The sequence below is a fragment of the Pituophis catenifer genome, unplaced genomic scaffold, assembly GCF_029215685.1.
Source record: "Pituophis catenifer annectens isolate HBS135680 unplaced genomic scaffold, rPitCat1.0.hap2 SCAF_11, whole genome shotgun sequence".
NCBI classification, from domain to species: Eukaryota; Metazoa; Chordata; class Lepidosauria; order Squamata; family Colubridae; genus Pituophis; species Pituophis catenifer.
In genome coordinates, this window is record NW_027256891.1 from 15,572,659 (window position 1) to 15,592,751 (window position 20,093).

General features: G+C 45.5%; 3 protein-coding genes across 6 annotated transcripts; 1 reads left to right on the forward strand and 2 right to left on the reverse strand.

Moving 5' to 3' along the window:
* Positions 1 to 29: 29 nt before the first annotated feature.
* On the reverse strand, positions 30 to 9,114 carry CMC4 (C-X9-C motif containing 4). Of its 4 annotated transcripts, none has more exons than XM_070951790.1 (3): positions 9,073 to 9,114; positions 2,334 to 2,401; positions 30 to 475 (listed from the first exon to the last, which is right to left on the reverse strand). In XM_070951790.1, exons 2-3 carry the CDS (start codon positions 2,389 to 2,391, stop codon positions 306 to 308), a joined length of 228 nt encoding a protein of 75 aa, XP_070807891.1. In that variant the 5' UTR covers positions 2,392 to 2,401; positions 9,073 to 9,114; the 3' UTR covers positions 30 to 305. The 4 variants fall into 4 exon arrangements, with proteins under 4 accessions (XP_070807891.1, XP_070807893.1, XP_070807892.1 ...); XM_070951792.1 differs by lacking the exon at positions 9,073 to 9,114 and adding an exon at positions 8,964 to 8,982; XM_070951791.1 differs by lacking the exon at positions 9,073 to 9,114 and adding an exon at positions 3,830 to 3,933.
* On the reverse strand, positions 3,948 to 4,762 carry MTCP1 (mature T cell proliferation 1). The gene is made up of 4 exons (XM_070951793.1): positions 4,595 to 4,762; positions 4,321 to 4,491; positions 4,170 to 4,222; positions 3,948 to 4,028 (listed from the first exon to the last, which is right to left on the reverse strand). The coding sequence occupies exons 1-3, from the start codon at positions 4,712 to 4,714 to the stop codon at positions 4,175 to 4,177; spliced, it is 339 nt and encodes a 112-aa protein (XP_070807894.1). The 5' UTR covers positions 4,715 to 4,762; the 3' UTR covers positions 3,948 to 4,028; positions 4,170 to 4,174.
* Positions 9,115 to 9,169: 55 nt separating the features above from the next.
* On the forward strand, positions 9,170 to 18,007 carry BRCC3 (BRCA1/BRCA2-containing complex subunit 3). The gene is made up of 8 exons (XM_070951996.1): positions 9,170 to 9,411; positions 11,166 to 11,285; positions 11,975 to 12,062; positions 12,797 to 12,885; positions 13,878 to 13,933; positions 15,975 to 16,106; positions 16,570 to 16,613; positions 17,374 to 18,007. The coding sequence occupies exons 1-8, from the start codon at positions 9,307 to 9,309 to the stop codon at positions 17,523 to 17,525; spliced, it is 786 nt and encodes a 261-aa protein (XP_070808097.1). The 5' UTR covers positions 9,170 to 9,306; the 3' UTR covers positions 17,526 to 18,007.
* Positions 18,008 to 20,093: the final 2,086 nt, after the last annotated feature.

Consider the following 20,093-nt stretch of genomic DNA (forward strand, 5'->3'; position numbering starts at 1 on the left):
ACAGAACAAAAGGACACGGGACGATTCAACAAATCAAGGCATTCTACTCCAATCTACTTTACAATAAGGCTACAGCAGTTAACATTGTTTTGACAACAAAAGTGCTAGGGGCTCTACTTTTCGACCGACGACGACGGGCTGTTGTTGCCTTCGGGCCTTCCGTCAGGGTCTGGAGGAAGAGGAGCCGGCTGGCTTGCGTATTGGGAGTAGCCCTCCCGTGCAAGAGAACAGATTTGAGGTATAGCGCGGTAGCTACGTAGACGGCAGGTAAGGCTGCTCGGGCCGTCCCAGAGAGCGGGCTTCCCTCAGGGCTTCAGAGTGGGGGGTGGGTTGGAATCTGGTACCTGCTTCTCGCTCTCTTTTCTCTCCCCTTTAAAGCCCGAACAAGAGAGGGATACGCCCTTAGGGTAATGGGCGCAACAACGTCTCATCTCCTGGAAGACCGCTTCGCATTTAGATTCCAAGTAGTTGTTTGCTGCAAGGAAAGAAAGAAAGACCAAATGGTGAAAGAATGGAAGCTGGGTGGGCAGAATCCCTTTCAAAATAAGCCGATAACCAGAAATGAACACACTCCACGCATTTTCCAATAGAATGGAATGGAATGGAATAGAATATTGGGAATAGAATAGAATATTGGGAATGGAATGGAATGGAATGGAATGGAATAGAATAGAATATTGGGAACGGAACGGAACGGAATGGAATGGAACAGAACAGAACAGAGTTGGAAGGGACCTTGGAGGTCTTCCAGTCCAACCCCCTGATCTCCAGAAGATGTAATCAAATCACAATTTTTTGACAAGGCAAGAAAACAAAATGAAGTTCATGGCTACAGTTAACTGCACTTAATTTTAATTCATGCAAATTTAATGCGAGATCAAAATACTTGGTTAGTTCAAATTTTAGCGATATCACTACTCAAATGTGGTATATCAGGGAGACCTTGGGCAGGGGGTGAGACTAGAAGACCTCTAAGGTCCCTTCTAGCCCTACAATTCTCCATCTAGGTCTGGAAGGAAGGTTTTAATTAAAGGCTACAATTTAAGCTGGCATTTTAAGAATTGCTCACAGGGCGCAAGAAATTCACACAAATATAGACCCGATCGGACACCTGTGGCATTTCGTTGTTCTGAAGAGCTTCAACATTATTAAAACACAGCAGGTTGTAAAAGAAAGAACGCAAAGTAGAAAAACATGGCAAAAGCTACTTCCTCCACCAATTTAGGATAAACATGAATAGCTAAAACTTGGAAATAAATCTCATTTATTCCAGAAAGAAGTAACTTTCAGCCCCACCACCTCAGCAAGCAATAAAACCTGCACACAGACTGCTGGGAAGTCATATACAGACTATGGATAGAAGAGGGGTGAAATGCTCCCGGTTTGGACCGGATCGCCCAATCCGGTAGCGATAACGGTGGGTGGTTCGTGGAACCAGTAGCAAAAATCCCTGCCCCACCCCCCATACCCAGCTGAGCCGCGTGATCATCAGAGGCTTTTTTCTTTTACTTTTAAAAGCATTTTTTCTACAACCTCTTCGGCCAAAAAAATGCTTTTAAAAGTAAAAAAAAAAAAAAAGCCTCTGATGATCGCGCGGCTCAGCTGGGATCGTCAGAGCCTTTTAAAAGCATTTTTTTTTCTACAACCTCTTTGGCCAAAGAGGTTGTAAAAAAAATGCTTTTAAAAGGCTCTGACGATTCCACCTGAGTTGCCTGATCATCAGAGGCTTTTAAAAACATTTTTTCTATAACCTCTTTGGCCGAAGAGGTTGTAGAAAAAATGCTTTTAAAAGTTTTTTTTTAAAGAAAGTTGGCCACGCCCACCCAGTCATATTACCCACCACCACCAAGCCACACCCATAGAACCAGTAGTAACAAATTTTACATTTCACCACTGGGATAGAGGTAGGTTTTAAATCAGGGGTGAAATCTACTTTCATTACTGGTTCGGAAGCGCATGTGCCCTGCACGCATGCGCAAAACCTTTTGCGCATGCACAGGTTAAAAAACACATTACATCCTGGTTTTAACTGTCTAATGACACATGGTGGGCGGAGCTTTGCTCCGCTATCGCTACCGGATCGCCAAATCACTGGCCAAGATCGCTACCGGATCGGGCGATCCGGTCCAATCCGGGAGCATTTCACCCCCGTTTTAAATCATTTTCTGCTAAGAAGTGTGAATTTTAAAATTAGGCTATTCTGTCCTCCGCTTTTATTGTTATTTTGGTTACGTTTAAACTATATTTTCTAAAAATGCTTTGAAGAGCATGGAAAAGGCATCTATTTACTTAACAATAATTCAAAAGCTATAAAATTAAGAGAAGCCGCTTACCTTGCAAACATTTTTGGATTTCACAGGCATGTTTTTTACAGGGGTCTTTTGCAGCCATTACCAAGAAACTAGAACAAAAATCAGAAAGGGAAGTATTATCCTGGAGAAAACAGAGGGCCAAAGTACCTGAGGCCCTATCTAAAAGAAACTCCATTTCCCCCTCCCACCCATCACCCATCTGGAATCTGGTAGTAGAGGATCCAGCTAGTCAAAAGTTTTCTTCAACCTCTTTTAAGTCCATTTGCTTGAAAAGGATCAGCTGTCAATCTCCCACATGCCACCTGAGAGAGCCGGCAGAGTCCAGGTGAGTTCTGCCTTCCCCAGAGCTTGCCAAGCAAGAGACAACATTGGATGGAGAAAGTTTGAGAAGGACCACAATGTGGTAACCTGGGTTTGCTTAAACCCAGCTTGCCAAAATAAAAGCCTCGGATGGATTCATGCAACAAAAGCAAAGGCCACCATTACAGTAAATAGCTTCGTATCATAGACTAAGTCATAATCAAAACTTCTTTAGCTTAGTATGATAAATAAACCCAGCCAGAGAGAGATATGTTCTTTCCTTAAGCAGATCCTGAGCGTTATCAACTGATAAGTTGTTAGGCTCCTGTCCAAAATATTGGAATGACGCTTAGAAAGACACATTGGCACCACCTTCCCTTGCTACAAACGCCGTTAAACAAATTTGTCAAATAATTAACGCACTCAAAAGGATGAAAACCAAAGTACTTAAAAGGATTGCATGCGTTGAAGAAATGATGTTGGAACTGAATGGAACTTGAATGATAGTAGTTCCTTGTGCAAGGGAGGAAGGAAGGAAGGGAGGAAGGAAGGGAGGGAGGGAGGGAGGGAGGAAGGAATAGAAGGAAGGAAGGAATAGAAGGAAGGAATTGAAGGAAGGAAGGAAGGAAGGAAGGAAGGAAGGAAGGAAGGGATGGAAGGAATGGAAGGAAGAAAGGAAGGAAGAAATGGATGGAAGGAATGAATGGATGGAAGGGATGGATGGAAAGAATGGAAGGGAGGGAGGGAGGGAAGGAAGGGTGAAGACGACGGAGGGAGAGAGGAAGGCCCCTAACATGCTGCATTTTGGAAACAAGATTCTCCCCTCTGAGTCACTGAGTCTTGTCAAAACATGTAGGGAACAGTGTTACGGCCTGGTGATGCTGCCAGAAATCAACAAGATGAAAAAACCAAACACACAAACATCCTCGGTCGATTAAAAAAAAAAAAAAAGAGCACAGTATTTTTCAAGGCGGTTCATTCAAAGAAAGAAGCTGCGACCTGCTTTACTGGATCCAGAAGCCCATGGGGGGGGGGTCCCATCCTTCCATTCCGAGACCTTCCCCTTGCACCCCCCTCCCCATCCTCCAGGCTTCCGGAACCTCTGCAAGCAGGAGGGCTAAGGCCATCATCGCACATGGCTTGTTCCTCCATTCTTTCAATCACGGTATCCTGGACCAGCTTTCCGGCAGGGGAGGGGCAGATCCGGTCTTGCCTACCTAAAACTGCCCCCTCCGCTTTCAACTGGCCATGGCACTCTTCCCGACTGCCTGTCCTAAGCTCTTGGGCGATGCTGCTGTGGGCGGTAAAGAGAGGCGCACGCTGTGCTCCGCCTCGCGGGCAGCGGCATTTTTGAGTGCTAGGAGTTAACACATAAAAAAAAACCCAAACGGGACCACTGTCCTGGCGTTGCAGCTCCTGAAAGACAAAACACAAAACAAAAAAGGCATGGAAGAACCACCGTGAGTCAAAGAAAAAAGCGGAAACTTAACGTATGAACGCAAGGGAGGTTGGGGAGGGAGACGAGGAGGAGGAGGAGGAAGAGGAGAAGCAGCTCACCGGGTTTAATTGCTGGTCAGGAGTTTCAACAGCAGCTCTTCCACTCCCATGACCTGCAAGACCCAAAGGCGCATTTATTGTTTAAGAGCCCAGCCGACGGGACGATGGTCGGGACCAGATTTCCACCAGTTCTCCAACGAGCCAGGTTTACCGTTAAGTGATGTTCAATGTCCCAGATGCGAGAGTTACTGTCCCGGTATTGCGGCCCCTCTGAGAGCTGCCACATGTGGGGCAGCTGAGAAGCAGGAAGGCGGCTGGGGCGCACAGCTTCACCCAGGGGGACGGGGATTCTTCTGATCCGGGCTTTTAGCGTCCCTCCTTCCTAGAGCGAAAGGAGAAGCACAAAAGGAAATCGCGACAAGCTCAAGGCCAAAATCGGCACCTAATCAACCCGGGCACGGAAGCAAGGAGACAAGGGAGCTTACCTCTTCTGGTGCCACCAGCCATGTTGCTTGGTTCTCATCGCAGTAGACGCCCATCCGTCGTACCCAGAGGCGGACAGGTGGTTCTTGGGCGTCGTCGCCAGCTTCCTCACTTTCTGCCATGCCCTGCTATTTGGCTAGGAAGACCCGCCCTCGGTCCCCATGTCTACACCGTCCACCTTTAGCTCTGAGCAAAGATACGCAATGGTTAGTCTTGCAAAGAAGCGGCGCCAGGAGGGGAGGGGGACTGGTGGCATGCAGCATCCTAGCACCGTGAAGAGCATGTTAATTTTTTTTTTTTTAAAAAGGAAAGAGTTTCATAAATGTGTGCTGGTCACTGTCCTGTTGGAGATAAACTGGATTCCATTGGAAAGGTCTTTCAAGAAAAGTGCAGTGGTCAGTTATGATATGGCCTTCATCAATAGGTAAAGGTAAAGGTTCCCCTCGTACATATGTGCTAGTCGTTCCCGACTCTAGGGGGCGGTGCTCATCTCCGTTTCAAAGCCAAAGAGCCAGCGCTGCCCAAAGACGTCTCCATGGTCATGTGGCCAACATGACTCAACGCCAAAGGCGCACGGAACGCTGTTACCTTCCCACCAAAGGCGGTCCCTATTTTCCTACTTGCATTTTTTACCTGGTTTCGGACTGCTAGGTTGGCAGAAGCCGGGACAAGTAACGGGAACTCACCCCGTTACGCGACACTAGGGATTCGAACCGCTGAACTGCCGACTTTTCGATCGACAAGCTCAGCGTCTTAGCCACTGAGCCACCATGTCCCTAATTTGGTCAGTAACTATTTGGCCAATAGTTAGGACCAAATCAATGTTTCTCAACCATGGCAGCTTTAGAAAGTGTGGATTTCTATTCCCAGAATTCTCCAGCCAGCTGGGAGTTGAAGTCTACACATTCACAAGTTGTTGAGGGTGAAAAACACTAACCCAAGTGAATCTGCAATCTGGATATGGCCTTAGGAGCATTGATAGTTAATTTCATCGTTGGATATTACCCACCCACCCATACCCATCCCGTCTGCCTTTCCATTATTTCTCTCTTTCAATTGATCTCCCCACAACCATGTCAGACCATTTTGGGAGGGGAAAAAACAAAAGAAAACTACAAAATCTGAAATCAAGAATAGGTACAACTGATGACTTGTGGGCAGTATACTCTCTGCTGCTGTTCCTTGAAATGCCTTAAGTGCTGAGATATATGGAATAGTAGGAAGGGCAAAAATCTCTCTCAAAAGGAGCACTATTTTGCCTCTTTGTGGATAAAACTGAATTGCTGAAGAGTTGGCAAACGGAAATTATTTAGTATCCCAATTGCATTAGTTAGAAGATCTTCCAGTATAAGGACAAACAAATTTAGCTCTTCTTTTTGGCAAATAAAAAAAAAAAGATGCAAAAAAGCATACTGTTCTTTAAGTGAAATTCTTTTTAGCATTCTGCTGTCATATCCAGGACAAATCAGGAGACAAAAATACAGCAATCTAAGCAAAGGAGATGAAAATGTTGGGAAAGGAACATACATATTTCTAGTTTTGTTTTGTTTTTTTAATCTTAACACACTAGTGTTGAATGGAGCGGCTGAAGAATAAGGGTGTTTCCAAGCTGCTAGGAAGAAGCAGCACACATCAAAAACACTTTGTGTAGCAAAGCAGAAAAGAAAGCTATGTGGTTAACCGCTTCGGTGGCCAACTTTTGAAAGAACAGTTTGCATTTGATCGCTGGGAAGGAATAACAGAATAGGCCAAGGAAGGTGCAAGCTGTTCCTCTGGGCTTGTGAATTCCCCCACAACCTCTCGGGCTCAAATGACTAAATATGCCAAACGTATCAAGAGCTGCTCAAATGACACAATTAGGGACAAACCCACACCATGCAAGAAACTTTCCCCAAGAAACATGTATTCCATATAAGATGCCCATCTCCCTTCTCTCACACATGCACACACCCACACACTGGTGCAGCAAAGTTGGGCTGCACAGTTAACACATTGCTGCAAATTCGAAAAGCCCTGCAGAATAATAATAATAAAAAAATACTCATGCTTGTATTTTGGCAGCACCCTAATATCGAAGGGCGGCTCTCACCAATGGAGCAATATTTGAGGGTGACTCAGAGGGGAGAAATCTTTGCCTATGTTTGGTTTGAAGAAATAACACTTTCCCGAGCTGCACCGGGGTCCTTTCAAAAAGCCTCACAGTAAGTCCACACAGTAAGAATCAGGAGCATTATACATGTATTGCTGCAACATCCGCCTCGCATTCTATTAATACCATTAATTCTGATGTTGGCAATTTGCTCAGAAAACAAAGAACATTAGCTGAAGTCTATTAAGACTCCCTATTTGTGCAGAGCAGTAAGAAAATATAACCAGAGGGGAATAGCTGCGCTACTACAGCCTGCTGATTTTTTTTTTGTAATGCCTCCTCCAGATGTGGCGAAAAGCAGCTCATTTCTCTAACCCCCGCCCTGCCCCATCCTGAGTTTTTTCTTAAGTGCTGAATTTGACTTGTTATGGAACACAGAACTGAACCAAAAGTCGGATCTGTCATAAGCAGCATTATTACGCCATGTATCATGGCTGCAACACACTTAATCCCAAAGCAGCCTGCAGGCTCAACGAACCTCCTGTGAGCGCAATTTGTCTGTTTCCAAGTAGTTGTTGTGAAGTTCAGCTTTAGAAGGCCAAGATTCCTTCAGCCCCCTAAACATTTATCTGGTCCTGAGAAGTCAGCAAAGTGGAGGCTGTAGCTCCTGTGCTATTTATTACATTTTATAAGTCAACTCAAAGCAATGAGATTTGGGGTTTGTTTAAATTCTTTGCAGCCCTCTTTCCTTTTTCGCAGTTCTGCAAAATTTGGCATCAATTTTGTGCAATATTTCAGAGTTCCTAGTCCTTGTCCCGATTTCCTTGAGTTCGGGCTCAAGAAAAGGGATCGCTTTCTGCATACGACGTACGGAGACAAACCCACAATTGCCAATTCCTTTCGGATTTTGGAAGCCTAGAGGAAACGGGGCCCAACACACGTCCCCGCATTTTAGTAGAAACCTTGCAACCAAAATCTTTCCTCTCCACATATCTGCACCCTAAGATGCTGCTACTACACCTGCTGGGACTGGTTTCCTGTTCATCACATTCCAATAAAGAGAGAAGGGGAAGGCAGAATTAGCTGGTCCAATCTGCAGACGGCAGTGTTCACGTAACACCTTGACATTGGCCTAGTTCAAGGCCCAGCAACTGTATATTGGCTAGTGTTGACCATAGTTGGGATATTTTTCATGTGTGACTTAGCATTCTGACCAAACCTAGATACTTAAGATTAGTTTCAAGTTGAACATACTGCAAATCTGGAAAGTGGGTTTGTCTATTAAGTTGGGAGTATCTTGTGAACCCAACTATAAGGGGGAAGGGGGGTGTCCTGGCTTAGGTTACCCTCGCCTCTTTCTCCAGGTCCTTTCTCTCTGCCCAGAGTAGAATCACCCGCTCCCCACTCCCCCTTAAAAAAAAAGAAGCCCCTACAGGTAGTCCTCGACTTACGACCGCAACTGAGCCCCAAATTTCTGTGGCTAAGTAAAATTTGCCCCATTTTACGGCCTTCCTTCCCGCCGTTATTAAGTGAAATCACTGCCGCACTTAACACCGTTGTTCGATGAATCCGGTTTTCCCCGTTGGATGTTTGCTCGTCAGAAAGTCGTAAAAGAGGGAATCACGTCACACACACACACACACACACACACACACACACACACAGGGACACTACCGCCACCGTCATAAAGGCGAGTCAGTGGCCACGCGTCTGAATTTCGATTGCGTGACCGTGGGGGGGTGGGGAAAAGGATGCCACAACGGTCATTAAGTGTGACTAACGGTCACAAGGTCCCTTTGTCGCGGTCACTAAACGAACGGTTGTAAATCGAGGACTGCCTGGATTAGGTAGAAAGCCCAACAGGTTCGACCTTCCCCTATCAAGAGAAAGGGGCTCTCCGCCTGTGGGACTGCAGCCTGTCAATGTAGCCCTGGCAGAGCTTCCTTTAACCCAGGGGTCGGAGTGGGGTGGGGTGGAGTGTGGCTTCTGTCCTTTCAGCTGCCCCCCCTCCCCCAAGGACATCCTTGGTGGGGGGAGGGGGCGTCAAAGCAGCCCCCCTCCCCCAAGAACGTCCCTGGTGGGGGAGGGGGCATTAAAGCAGCCCCCCTCCCCCACGGAGGTGGGGGGTGATCCAACCGCCCGCCTTCCTTGGCCAGGCAGAGACCGACCCGCTCTTCCCACCTACCCACACACACCCACACACAAACCCACACCCAACACACGCCCTTCCCGGCTGAAGGGCAAGGGAAACAGGTCGGGCGGCCCACGGGAGGCAGACCCACCCACACGGCCGCGTCTCCTTCGCCCCACGGCCGGACGTACACAGCTCGCGCTGCCCAACTCCGCCGCACCCCTTCCCCCCCCGTCCTCCCACTCTCGGCCGGAACCGACCTGCTGGCAACGGCGCCGGCGGAACTCACGAGCGCGTCAACACAGGCCCGGCCGGCCACTTCCGGCGAGACGGACCGGAAGTCGGCGTTGCCCGGGGAAACGCGGGCCTAGGGCGGAAAGGCTTTGCTTGGAGCGCCCGGGGCCGAGCCGAGGAACGGGCTCGCCTCCTGTCCCCTCCTTTGCCGGGACGGTCGCCGTCGGAAGAGGAGGAGAAGGAGCGGAGCCAGGGCCGGGATGGCGGTGCAGGCGGCGCACTTGGAGGCCGACGCCTTCCTGGTGTGCTTAAACCACGCGCTGAGCACCGAGAAGGAGGAAGTCATGGGGCTCTGCATCGGGGAGGTACGGCCGCTGGGACGGGCAGGGGAGCCCAAACGGGCCGCAGAGAAGGGCCGAGCTCCGCCCGATGGGCCTGGCCGACGGGCTCCAGGGGAGGAGGCGATCTGTTAACTGGCGCTGAAAGAGAAGCCGACGTAGTTGCTTGCTTTTTTTTTTTTGTTGTTGTTGTTAGTGCTTTGATTATTGTGGGTTTTATCCCGCCTTTAATAATAATTATTGAATATTTTTTTAAAAAAATATTTTTATTTTTAAAAGATAAAGAAGATACGGAATACTATGCTGCATGGAATAGATTCTCTCCGTGGTTGGAAACACGAGGTAGAAGTTGGAAGGCGAAAGAATCAGGCTAGGCTGTAAATGCACTTTGCACGTCATTACATTCATTCAGTCACTGCAAATATGTGTGTGCGTGCGTGTGTGTGCTTCCTTCCTATCAATTCCCACTCTCCAGCACAATTCCCATTGTCAATTATTGCAATGCATACAATTGCACTGGCAACATGTGGAAACTATTGTCCTAGGCCAGGGGTCAGCAACCTGCGGCTCCGGAGCCTCATGCGGCTCTTTGGGCCCTCTGCTGTGGCTCCCTGTCAGGTGATCCCACCACTGGCTGGCCCCGCCCCTCGCCTCCTCTCTCTATCTGTCTCTCTCTCCCTCTCTCTCTCTGTGTCACTCTCTCTCCCTCTCTCCGTGTATCTCTCTGTGTGTCACTCTATGTCTCTCTCTCCCCCTCTCTCTGTGTGTGTCTCTCTGTCCCTCTCTCTGTGTGTGTCTTTGTGTCACTCTATGTCTCTCTCTGTGTGTCTCTCTGTGTCACTCTGTCTCTCTCTCCCTCTCTGTCTCTGTCTCTGTCTCTCTGTCACTCTTATGTCTCTCTCTGTGTTTCTCTGTGTCACTCTATGTCTCTCTCTCTCCCTCTCTGTGTGTGTCACTCTATGTCTCTCTCTCTCCCTCTCTCTGTGCGTCTCTCTCTCTGTGTCACTCTATGTCTCTCTCTCTTTCCTTCCCTCTGTGTGTCTCTATGTCTCTCTCTCTCCCACTCTCTCTCTGTCTCTCTCTCTCTCCCCCTCTCTCCGTATCTCTCTGTCTCTGCCCCGGCCGCTTCTCCACCCCCCCCCCCGCCGTCGCCCTTACCTTCTTAGGTCAGGCGAGGAGTGATTGGGAGGGGAGGGTGAGGGGCGGGGCCAGCCAGTGGTGGGATCACCTGACAGGGAGCCACAGCAGAGTGCCCCAAAAGCCGCATGAGGCTCCGGAGCCGCAGGTTGCTGACCCCTGGCCTAGGACAATAGTTTCCACAAGTTGCCAGTGCAATTGTATGCATTGCAATAATTGACAATGGGAATTGTGCTGGAGAGTGGGAATTGATAGGAAGGAAGCACATGCACGCACACATACACATATTTGCAGTGACTGAATGAATGTAATGACGTGCAAAGTGCATTTACACAATTCATCTTTCCACAAGCTGGAATTGAACATCACACAAAATTGGTTTCATATTCTGATACTCGCAAACTAAACAGAATAACTGCTCCAAGTTTGTGCAATATATAAAACTGCAGGGAAATAATCAACATTTTTTTTTAAAAAGTATCACAGAGAGGTAAGATGGGAGACAGATAAGATGATAGCTTGTAAGGCTCTCTTTACACACGGTAACCTGATGCAGAGGCTCACTATATCATGCAGATAGCAATAGTGCAATGTATCTTATGTTGTATTGCCTATCAATGATTTTTCTTCTTTGTTATCTCCAGGTTGATACAAGCCGAATTGTTCACATTCACTCAGTGATCATTCTGCGCAGGTCAGATAAAAGAAAAGACCGTGTGGAGATTTCTCCCGAGCAGCTCTCAGCTGCTTCAACAGAAGCAGAGATATCTTTTTATCAAGTTTATGGATTAATGTTAGTTTGAAAGCAGGTAGATATTTGCAATCTAGAAAAGAGACTTCCAGTTTCTACTAATTTCTTTTTCTATGCTGCAAGAGAAGTTTAGACTGAAGTGTGTTTACTTTGATTATTGTCGGTAGTTCTTCCTAATGACCTTCCTTGCTTGTTTAAATGTGAGAAAAGCTTTATTCCAGGGATTTATTAAATTACTGTTTTGATGGGGTTGCAAATAAATTAAATGTAATTTAGTACTGTTGTAAGGTAAAGGTAAAGGTTCCCCTCGCACATATGTGATAGTAGTTCCTGACTCTAGGGGACGGTGCTCATCTCCGTTTCAAAGCCAGCGCTGTCCGAAGACGTCTCCGTGGTCATGTGGCCGGCATGACTAAATGCCAAAGGCACACAGAATGCTGTTACCTTCCCTATTTTTTCTACTTGCATTTTTTACGTGCTTTCGAACTGCTAGGTTGGCAGAAGCTGGGATAAGTAACGGGAGCTCACCCCGTTACGCGGCACTAGGGATTCAAACTGTTGAACTGCCGAGTTTTCGATTGACAAGCTCAGCGTCTTAACCACTGAGCCACCGCCTCCCTTCTGTTGTACCTGTTGTACCACAACATAAAAAGTATATTTATTTTTCTGGTAGTTTTTTTTAAGCACCCTTAACTAACACACAGATTGGCTGAATTAACAGGACGCCCCATGAGAGTTGTAGGCTGGTATCACTCTCATCCTCACATAACAGTGTGGCCATCACATGTAGGTAAGAGAAAGATGCTTGAAATTATTTTCTGTCCACCTCTTTCCCATTGAATGAGTAAAACGTTGACATGGATAAGATTTGAAGAGAGTCACTTAAGCTGTGCTTTGTACGGAACTTGATAATTAGTTCTAATCTAACAAGCTATATTTGGCTGGCAGAAAAAAATTCTGGCAGTTGGAACTGAATCGTTGACCTTCTGCTAAGCTATGGTTCTATCCAAGAAGATTGAAGTACAGAAATATTTAATTGAAACTAAACTGTGTGTAACTCTTCTAATATGCATACATTGATCCAGCACCGATTCTGGCATATAGCAAAATAGTAGTATATTTTCACCTATTCAAAAAATCTGCTTTATTGAACTCTTGTCTAGAATTCATTATATTTTTGGGAGGTCAGGAATATTCTGCTTTAAGTCACATACACTGAAAAGGAGTCATTTTTCCCCCCAACATTTTGAAGATAGGATTGCAATTGGACAAGTAGCAAGTTTCGAGGAATCTGTGGCCGGACTGTCCTCTTATTTTCATTAGCTTTTATGCTCACCTTGATTTTGGCTTTCAAATGTCCTCTTTTGGATAGCTTCTTTCCTGAAGCTTTCTGCTGTTTCTGGAAAAAAAAAAGGAACATTTATTTGACTTGATCATCTGGTGCCGATAGTCCCATGACTGCCATTTCTGTACAGGGGAGATGTTTGAAATCTCATACCTTTTTTTGTTGATGATTTTCTACAGATGTGCGCACACAAGCAATGTATCAGATGATGGACCAAGGCTTTGTGGGGCTTATCTTCTCTTGTTTCATTGAAGATAAAAACACAAAGGTAAATAGAACACAAATAAATGGTACTTGGTCCTCTGATAGGACAGGTATCTTGCTATCTGACCTCATTCTGTAATAAGTGTTTTGCTCTGTTTCTAGTCAGCGTAGCTGGAAGCTGTTAAAATATAGTGCCACTCCTATGCTTTTAACGTCGGCATGATTTGCAAGAACATTCGTTTTAAAATTGTGTTAAAAAGTAGATTTCCTGCATATTTTTTTTTTCTTTCCATGCATGATACTGGAGTCCTGATACGTAAATTGGGCACATCAGTGACCCAGTACAGAATCGTAAAGTTTGAAAAGTGCATGAACTCAGCTAAATGGGATGGTAACTTTGCAACAGTCTGTTCAACTATCTGGCTTTCCTTCCCTCAAAGCATCCGTCCAGATATCCAGGGTTCCTAGAAAAAAACAAAACAAAATTGGTTGTATAATTTATAACCAGTGGATTTCAATCATGATTGATAAAACATGAAAGATACTTTTAACAATTCCTTGAGATAAGATAATGTTTCCTCAAATGAATCTCTTGAGTACTTAGTTGAATGTTGAAATTAACGCCTCTGAGCTTAACTGTACCCTCGGATGAAATTGGTCAATGCTGATGAAAATTTGTCCATGAATATAATGTGTTTCTAGTACAGTCTAACTGAACATTAGGAAAGAAATAAATGACAGGAGACCTTTGGTTCCAACTAAACAGTGTGTGGAATATGTGGTCACATCTCAAGTATCTGGTTTCATTCTGGCTAGAAAGCAGTGAGATTAATATTTAATCAGGGTGCAGACGGAATAATATGACACTAAACCCTATTTGATAATAACGTGTCCCTCAACAATTTTCCCTCCTCTTACTCCCAGAAAATGGTTTTGTCAGTAGTGGAAAATTGGATTAAGCAGCTACATTGTGTGTATATGTGGGAAGTGTATGTGTGTATGTGTGTGAGAGAGAGACTTAACATGCTTCACACGATTATCTTTCATTTGACGCAGACGGGCCGAGTCTTGTACACCTGTTTCCAGTCCATTCAAGCCCAGAAGAGCTCTGAGTAAGGATTTTGATGAACATCGGTGCAGCAAACTTAAAACTTCTCTCACACTTTTCTTTCAATTTCGGTTTTAGTAATTCTCCCCCAGTGCATGTAATTGCGTTGTCTCTGTAGTAAGCTGTGTGAAGAGAAAAGAAATCTCATACACTTTACCTTATCCCAGGATCAGCAACCTGTGGCTCTGGAGCCACATGCAGCTCTTTTACCCCTCTGCTGCAGCTCCCTTTCACTCAAAATATGCGTCACAACCGCCAATATGCGACACCGCCGGCACGTGATTTATTGAGCTTTTCAATCCCCGGTAGGCTAACCATAGATAAATCCAAGAAAAGAAAAGTTTCAGAAGAAAACAGACCATTTAATTCAACTTCATATGCTAGTTTTGTGGCCGCTTAAGAAATAGTCAGGCACGGGAAGGGTTTTGTGGCTCCCGGTCTTTTCTGTGGGAAACGGGTCTAAATGGCTCTTTGAATGTTTAACGTTGCAGACCCCTGCCTTATCCTATCCCTATCTCTATCCTACTAACACTCTGTGACAGCTATTTTGCCAGCTATTATAAATTCAGAGTTCCTGCTGCATTATAAAACAGTTGTAATAAAATGATCTTATTGTGTGTGCGGGGCTCACATACATAGCATGGAATAAGTATCTTTTATTGACTTTGATAACTGTTTAAGGTGTCTGCCTTTGGTTGAAAATGACTTCTGTAGAACTATGTACTGCCTTGAAGGGAGGGTGGAGACCGGGCACGCTGGTGCACCTTTTTCTTTCTTGGTTCGAATTGTTTGGAGAAGAGGGGATGGAGAGGAAATCTCTGCCAGAGAGTTGAAGGAGAGGAAAAGGCAGAGAGAGGAGTGGGTGGGGGAAACAGTAAAAGAAATGCAGAGAAGAAGTGAGAAATGTAGCCATAAGTGGGCACTAGGAGAGCCGAAAGCTAGGGTGAAAAGAAGACACGGTGGGCCAGGTTTTGCACTCTGGCTGTAAAAGATCAAATACAAAACAGATGGTGGGTGGGAGAAGAAAAGGAGAAAAAAGCAAAGTCAGAAAGGCTTCATAGTTATATAAACAACCTAAGAACACAGTAGCTTAATAAGCGAAGGGGCAGAACGTTATTCTATATTCTATTGTGGCGCAGTGGTTATAGTGCAGTACTGCAGGCTACTTCAGCTGGCTGCCAGCTGCCTGCAATTTGTCAGTTCGAATCTCACCAGGCTCAAGGTTGACTCAGCCTTCCATCCTTCCGAGATGGGTAAAATGAGGACCCAAATTGTTGGGAGCAATACGCTGACTCGGTAAACTACTTAGAGAGCTGTAAAGCAATGTGAAGCGGTAGATAAGTCAAAGTGCTATGGCTATTAGCTGAGTGAAGGCCCAGCGTTTTGCTCCCTTATTTTAACAAGGGAAGTGTCAACTTTCCAGCGCTGACATATGAAAGGAGAGGAGAAGCTTGAACTTTTCCCTACTTAATTCCTTTGAAGATTCTGTTTCCTCGGAGATGGGAGGAGGGGGAACATTCCTGTGATCTGACGGAGATGGGATGAGGAGAGTGGCTTGGAAGATAGCCAATGAGACGCAGAGAATTGGGGATCGGAAAGGGAGGGCTTGGGGGGCAAAGGTCAGTGCTGACCGCGAAAGAGCCAGGGACAGATCACTATGCTCAATAAAGAGAAAATTTCCTCAAAGATCGGCAGTTTGGAAATTCATTTATTTTGAGATAGCATCGAAACCTGACAGGAAGCAGCTATTGGTGGGATAATGAACCTGCTGTAACACTCACAATCCCACTAACAACGGTTAATAAACAAGGCTTAAGGCAATCTCATCATTGAAAAGAAACCTGGTCTATAACAAAGCCTCTACATTCACATAGACAGTGCGTATGCAGAAGTAGGGCCCCTCTTCCATCTGAGTCTCCTCTACTAAGTTCTTGCAGGATCAGCAAATAGGAAAAAACAGTTACCCAAATGTTTTTTTTTAGAAAACGTGATTTTTTTCCCCCCTAAATTGTTTTTGTATGATGTGTACACACTTTCCCCTGTAGGTACGAAAGGATTGAAATCCCCATCCACGTCGTCCCTCACAATACCATTGGGAAAGTTTGCCTCGAATCAGCTGTGGAACTGCCGAAAATCTTGTGCCAGGAAGAGCAGGATGCGTATAGGAAAATCCACAGGTGAGGTGAAATCCAGCTTCCTTTTCGCCTATGGAGATCCTCAGTCACCCAGGCCGTGGTTATCCCAAAGGTGCTTTTTCAAGAGGCAAGTGGACTTTCTTGATTTTTTTTTCCCTTGAAGACGTTTTGCTTTTCATCCGAGAAGCTTCTTTAGTTCTCTTCTTTAGAACTGAAGAAACTTCTTGGATGAGAAGTGAAACGTCTTCAAGAAAAAAAAAATCAAGTAAGTCCAGTTGCATCTTGAAAAAGCATCTATGGGACAGCTTCCTTGTTAAATCACCTGGGCAGGGAGGATACTCTACACACAGTACACCCCACTCTCCTCCGGCTCCCCCTCTCCCTCTCTCTCTCACACACCCCAATAGGGAGTCCCTTCTAATTAGGCCAAAAACATACCTGTGATTTTTGGGGATTGCTGTCACTGTTTCAGTAACACAGATATATCTTTTCTTTCCTTGTTTAGCCTCACCCACCTGGATTCTATAACCAAGATTCACAATGGCTCAGGTACGACTTCCCATCACCCAGAGTTTGGGGGGTGCTGCTTACATCTCGAGGCTCAGAAAGATGTACCGTATTTTTCAGAGTATAAGACGCACCTTTTTCCCCCCTAAAAGGGGGTGAAAATTTAGGTGCGTCTTATACAACAAATGTAGCCCCACCCACCCACTGGCCCCCACCCTTTGGCCTCTGCCTCCCACCAATTTACCTCCTAGCAGCAAGAAGAAACAACCCATTTCAGCTTCAGCACAGCCTAAATAGCACAAGTCAATTGTCCCTTGGATTGGCCTCCTGACTCAGCTGTTTTGCTCTCAGCTATTTTGCGCGGGCCTCTGCTGCTGGCTGCAAGGAGGTAAATTGCTTGGAGCAGTGTTTTTTTTTCTCCTTGTGCTAATCAAGCTATGCTGAAAACGAAAATGAAAGTAAAGCAGGCTATTTGCCGTTTGCTGCCAGGAGGCAAAATTTGCTGGGAGACAGAGACAGATTTCTTTTTCTTGTTTTCCTCACCAAAAAAGGTAGGTGCGTCTTATAGCCCAGAGAGTCTTATACTCCGAAAAATACGGTAATTGGGCTTCTGGGTCCTTAAACATCTATCAGCAGGATGTTTTAACTGTCCAGTGTAACTAATGGCAGGATGGGGGGGGGGAGCTACCGAGAGGTGGCATCATCCATATTGTATGGGGCTGAAAGTTTCTGGGGCCTTCCTGCACCATTTTCTTGAGGTATCTCCTGCCCGCTCATAGCTGCCCCTTTCTTTCCTTGCCAGTCTTCACGAAGAACCTCTGTAGCCAGATGTCTGCCATCAGCGGACCTCTGCTGCAGTGGCTGGAGGACCGTTTGGAGCAGAACAAACAACGGATGCACGAACTGCAGCGGGAGAAAGAAGAGCTCCTGGAAGAACTGGCTGCCTTGGAGTGAAGGAGGCCGAGGCTTCTGAGCTCCTGGGTTCAGCCCCCTTCTGTCTTGCTGCTGTTTCTCCTGCCCCCTTTTTCCATCTTGCAGCCGTGACTGCTAGAGAAGGCCAAGGCCACTTCTGCTAAATGGCATTTCAGGGCGGTGAGGATTCCGTGTCGAGCAGACCAGCAGATACTGCAGAAGAAGAAGAAAATAACTTTTTTTTACATGGTGGACTTCATTTTTTTTCTTTGAACACAACGGGTCTTGAAGTTGTCAAGGTCAGATAACATGAGCACAGCAGCCATTGTCCTTACTGCATTTAGTAGCGAGTGATTCTTAATTTATCTCAGGATGCACCATTTGGGTGGGTCTTCAGAGATAACGCGCCTCCTTTCTTTTGCCTCATTCTTGCTCCCGTCACGTTTCTTGACTGCCGAAGAAGGATTTTGCATGCCTGTCTCTTTTCGAATGGAATAAAGTCAAATGATTCGATTCCTTCTGAATGTTGTCCCCTTACCAGCTCCATTCCATATAAAGAAGAAGAAAATAAATATCGCAAATAATGCAGAAGAGTCAGTGAGTCTAACCGGTGCTTTATAACCAAATTTAATTAGTAAAACTTTGAAAATCTCAGCTGGACGAGCTATCCTAGAAGAAAATCTTCTTTTCCTTTCAGGGCATTCTGTAATCGAAGACCTCAAGGGCCGAGATTTTGATTTTGATTTTGATTTCAATTTTGATTTTGAGAAATGTTTTTTTTCCCCCGATTTTCAGACTGAAAGGGAAAACTAAGGCATCTGCACGGAACAAAAACTGTGCTTGTTCTGTTTGTTGCCAGTATCCAAAAACAGTACACAAATAATAGTTTTTGCTGTTTTCTGCTAGTTCCCACCTGCAAGTGCTGGAGATGGTGTTACTATCTCATATCATATGGTTGGGTTCTTTTTCAGGGTCTCTCCCAATTAAACCATTTTAATACATTTTCCTAACATTTTATATTATGCCTTATAAAAAGCTGGACTTCAAAATTGCATTTCTTTGGGGGGCGCTTGTCAAGGGTCTTTTTAAAACCTTATCAAAATTAACTCTTTGCACCCATAAGGCTCTTCCTTTTAATCGAAGTGATTAAACTAACAAGAAAGACCCTTTTCTTCGGCTTGTCTAAGATTTAAGCTAGGATCCTTTTTTCTATAAGCAAGCCACAATCCAGCGTACAAACAAGCCACAGATTGAGATTCTGCCTCATTAGGAGAGCAGTAAACTAAAGAAACACATTTAACCATAATGCTAAGCAAATTACGGACAGAGATATTATACTTCTGGATCCTGAGAGGAAGAAACAAAAAAGAGTTGAATATCTGAATTGGTGTATTGGTTGTTAACTTGCTTTAGGATGAGGAAGAACATAAGCAGGGTATCGGCGATGGCCATTGCACAGAGTTCAGCTGTTCTGAAAATTGCATGGACTCCCGTTTCACAGAAAGCCAAAGAAGGAGATGCAGGAATCCGGCAGGAGCTGGTTCTTTGCTGGTTGTGTCTCATTTCTATCTTCCTTTTGTCAGGCTGAAAATCCTAGATGTTTAACAACATTTATAGGCTACGCAAAAGTGATAATCAACCAGCCCAAAAGAGAAAAAGACTCCAGCACCACTCCACTTAGTAATCGGCACTCAGATCAGCATAGATTAACTCCGAAGTTAACTTCAGACCAACAAGCAATACCCCAAACAAGAAACTGCCAAAGAGCCATCAGTAAAAAGCCCAACCAACGAATCTCTTAAGACCGTCCCCACCTACACAGACAGGCAAGACATCCGAATATAAACTGACAGCAAACAACACTCCTTGCTAGCACTGATGATGTTACCGAGTTGGGTAATGAAACGTCTGCAAGAAAACAAGCTCAGAGAGCCCCAAGGACCCCATAGTCTTCATTCTCCTCCTCCTCCTCTTCCTTTCCCTTCTAGCACTGATGATGTTACCTAGTTGGGTAGTGAAACATCTGCAAGAAAACCAGCAAGCTCAGAGCACCAAGGACTCCATAGTCATTGTCCTCCTCTTCCTTCTAGCACTGATGATGTCACCTAGATGGGTAATGAAATGTCTGCAAGAAAACCAGCCAGCTCAGAGAGCACCAAGTGCCTCTCATTTCAACCCCGAGCTGCAAATATTCCCCTTTATTGGAATTTTAGATGGCTCCCTCTGAGTTGCCCATTTGGCGGCAGCGTTCTTCTCCCATTTCATCCCTCAAACTGCTTTTGCCGCAGAATGCTCAGCCTTGAAGTCCCCTCGCCAATGGTTTAAGCAACTGCTTTCATCGTTTTCTCCTCCCCCTCCCCATGGCTCCCCTCTTGACCAGGATCAGAGCCAGGCCTTGGAAGAACTGAAGCATCTCAAAAGAGCTGCTGCAGCTGCAAATATCTCACCGCGTTCTTCTCTAACGAAGCAGCTGCATTGCATGTGAGCCCCGGCCAGCCGTTATCCCGGACAAAGCAAGTTCAATCTGGGTTGGATTTCCCTCTTCCCTCTTATCTCTGGTTTTTAACTCCCAAAGATCAATGCAGCAACTTTAGGCCTGCCTACTGTCAA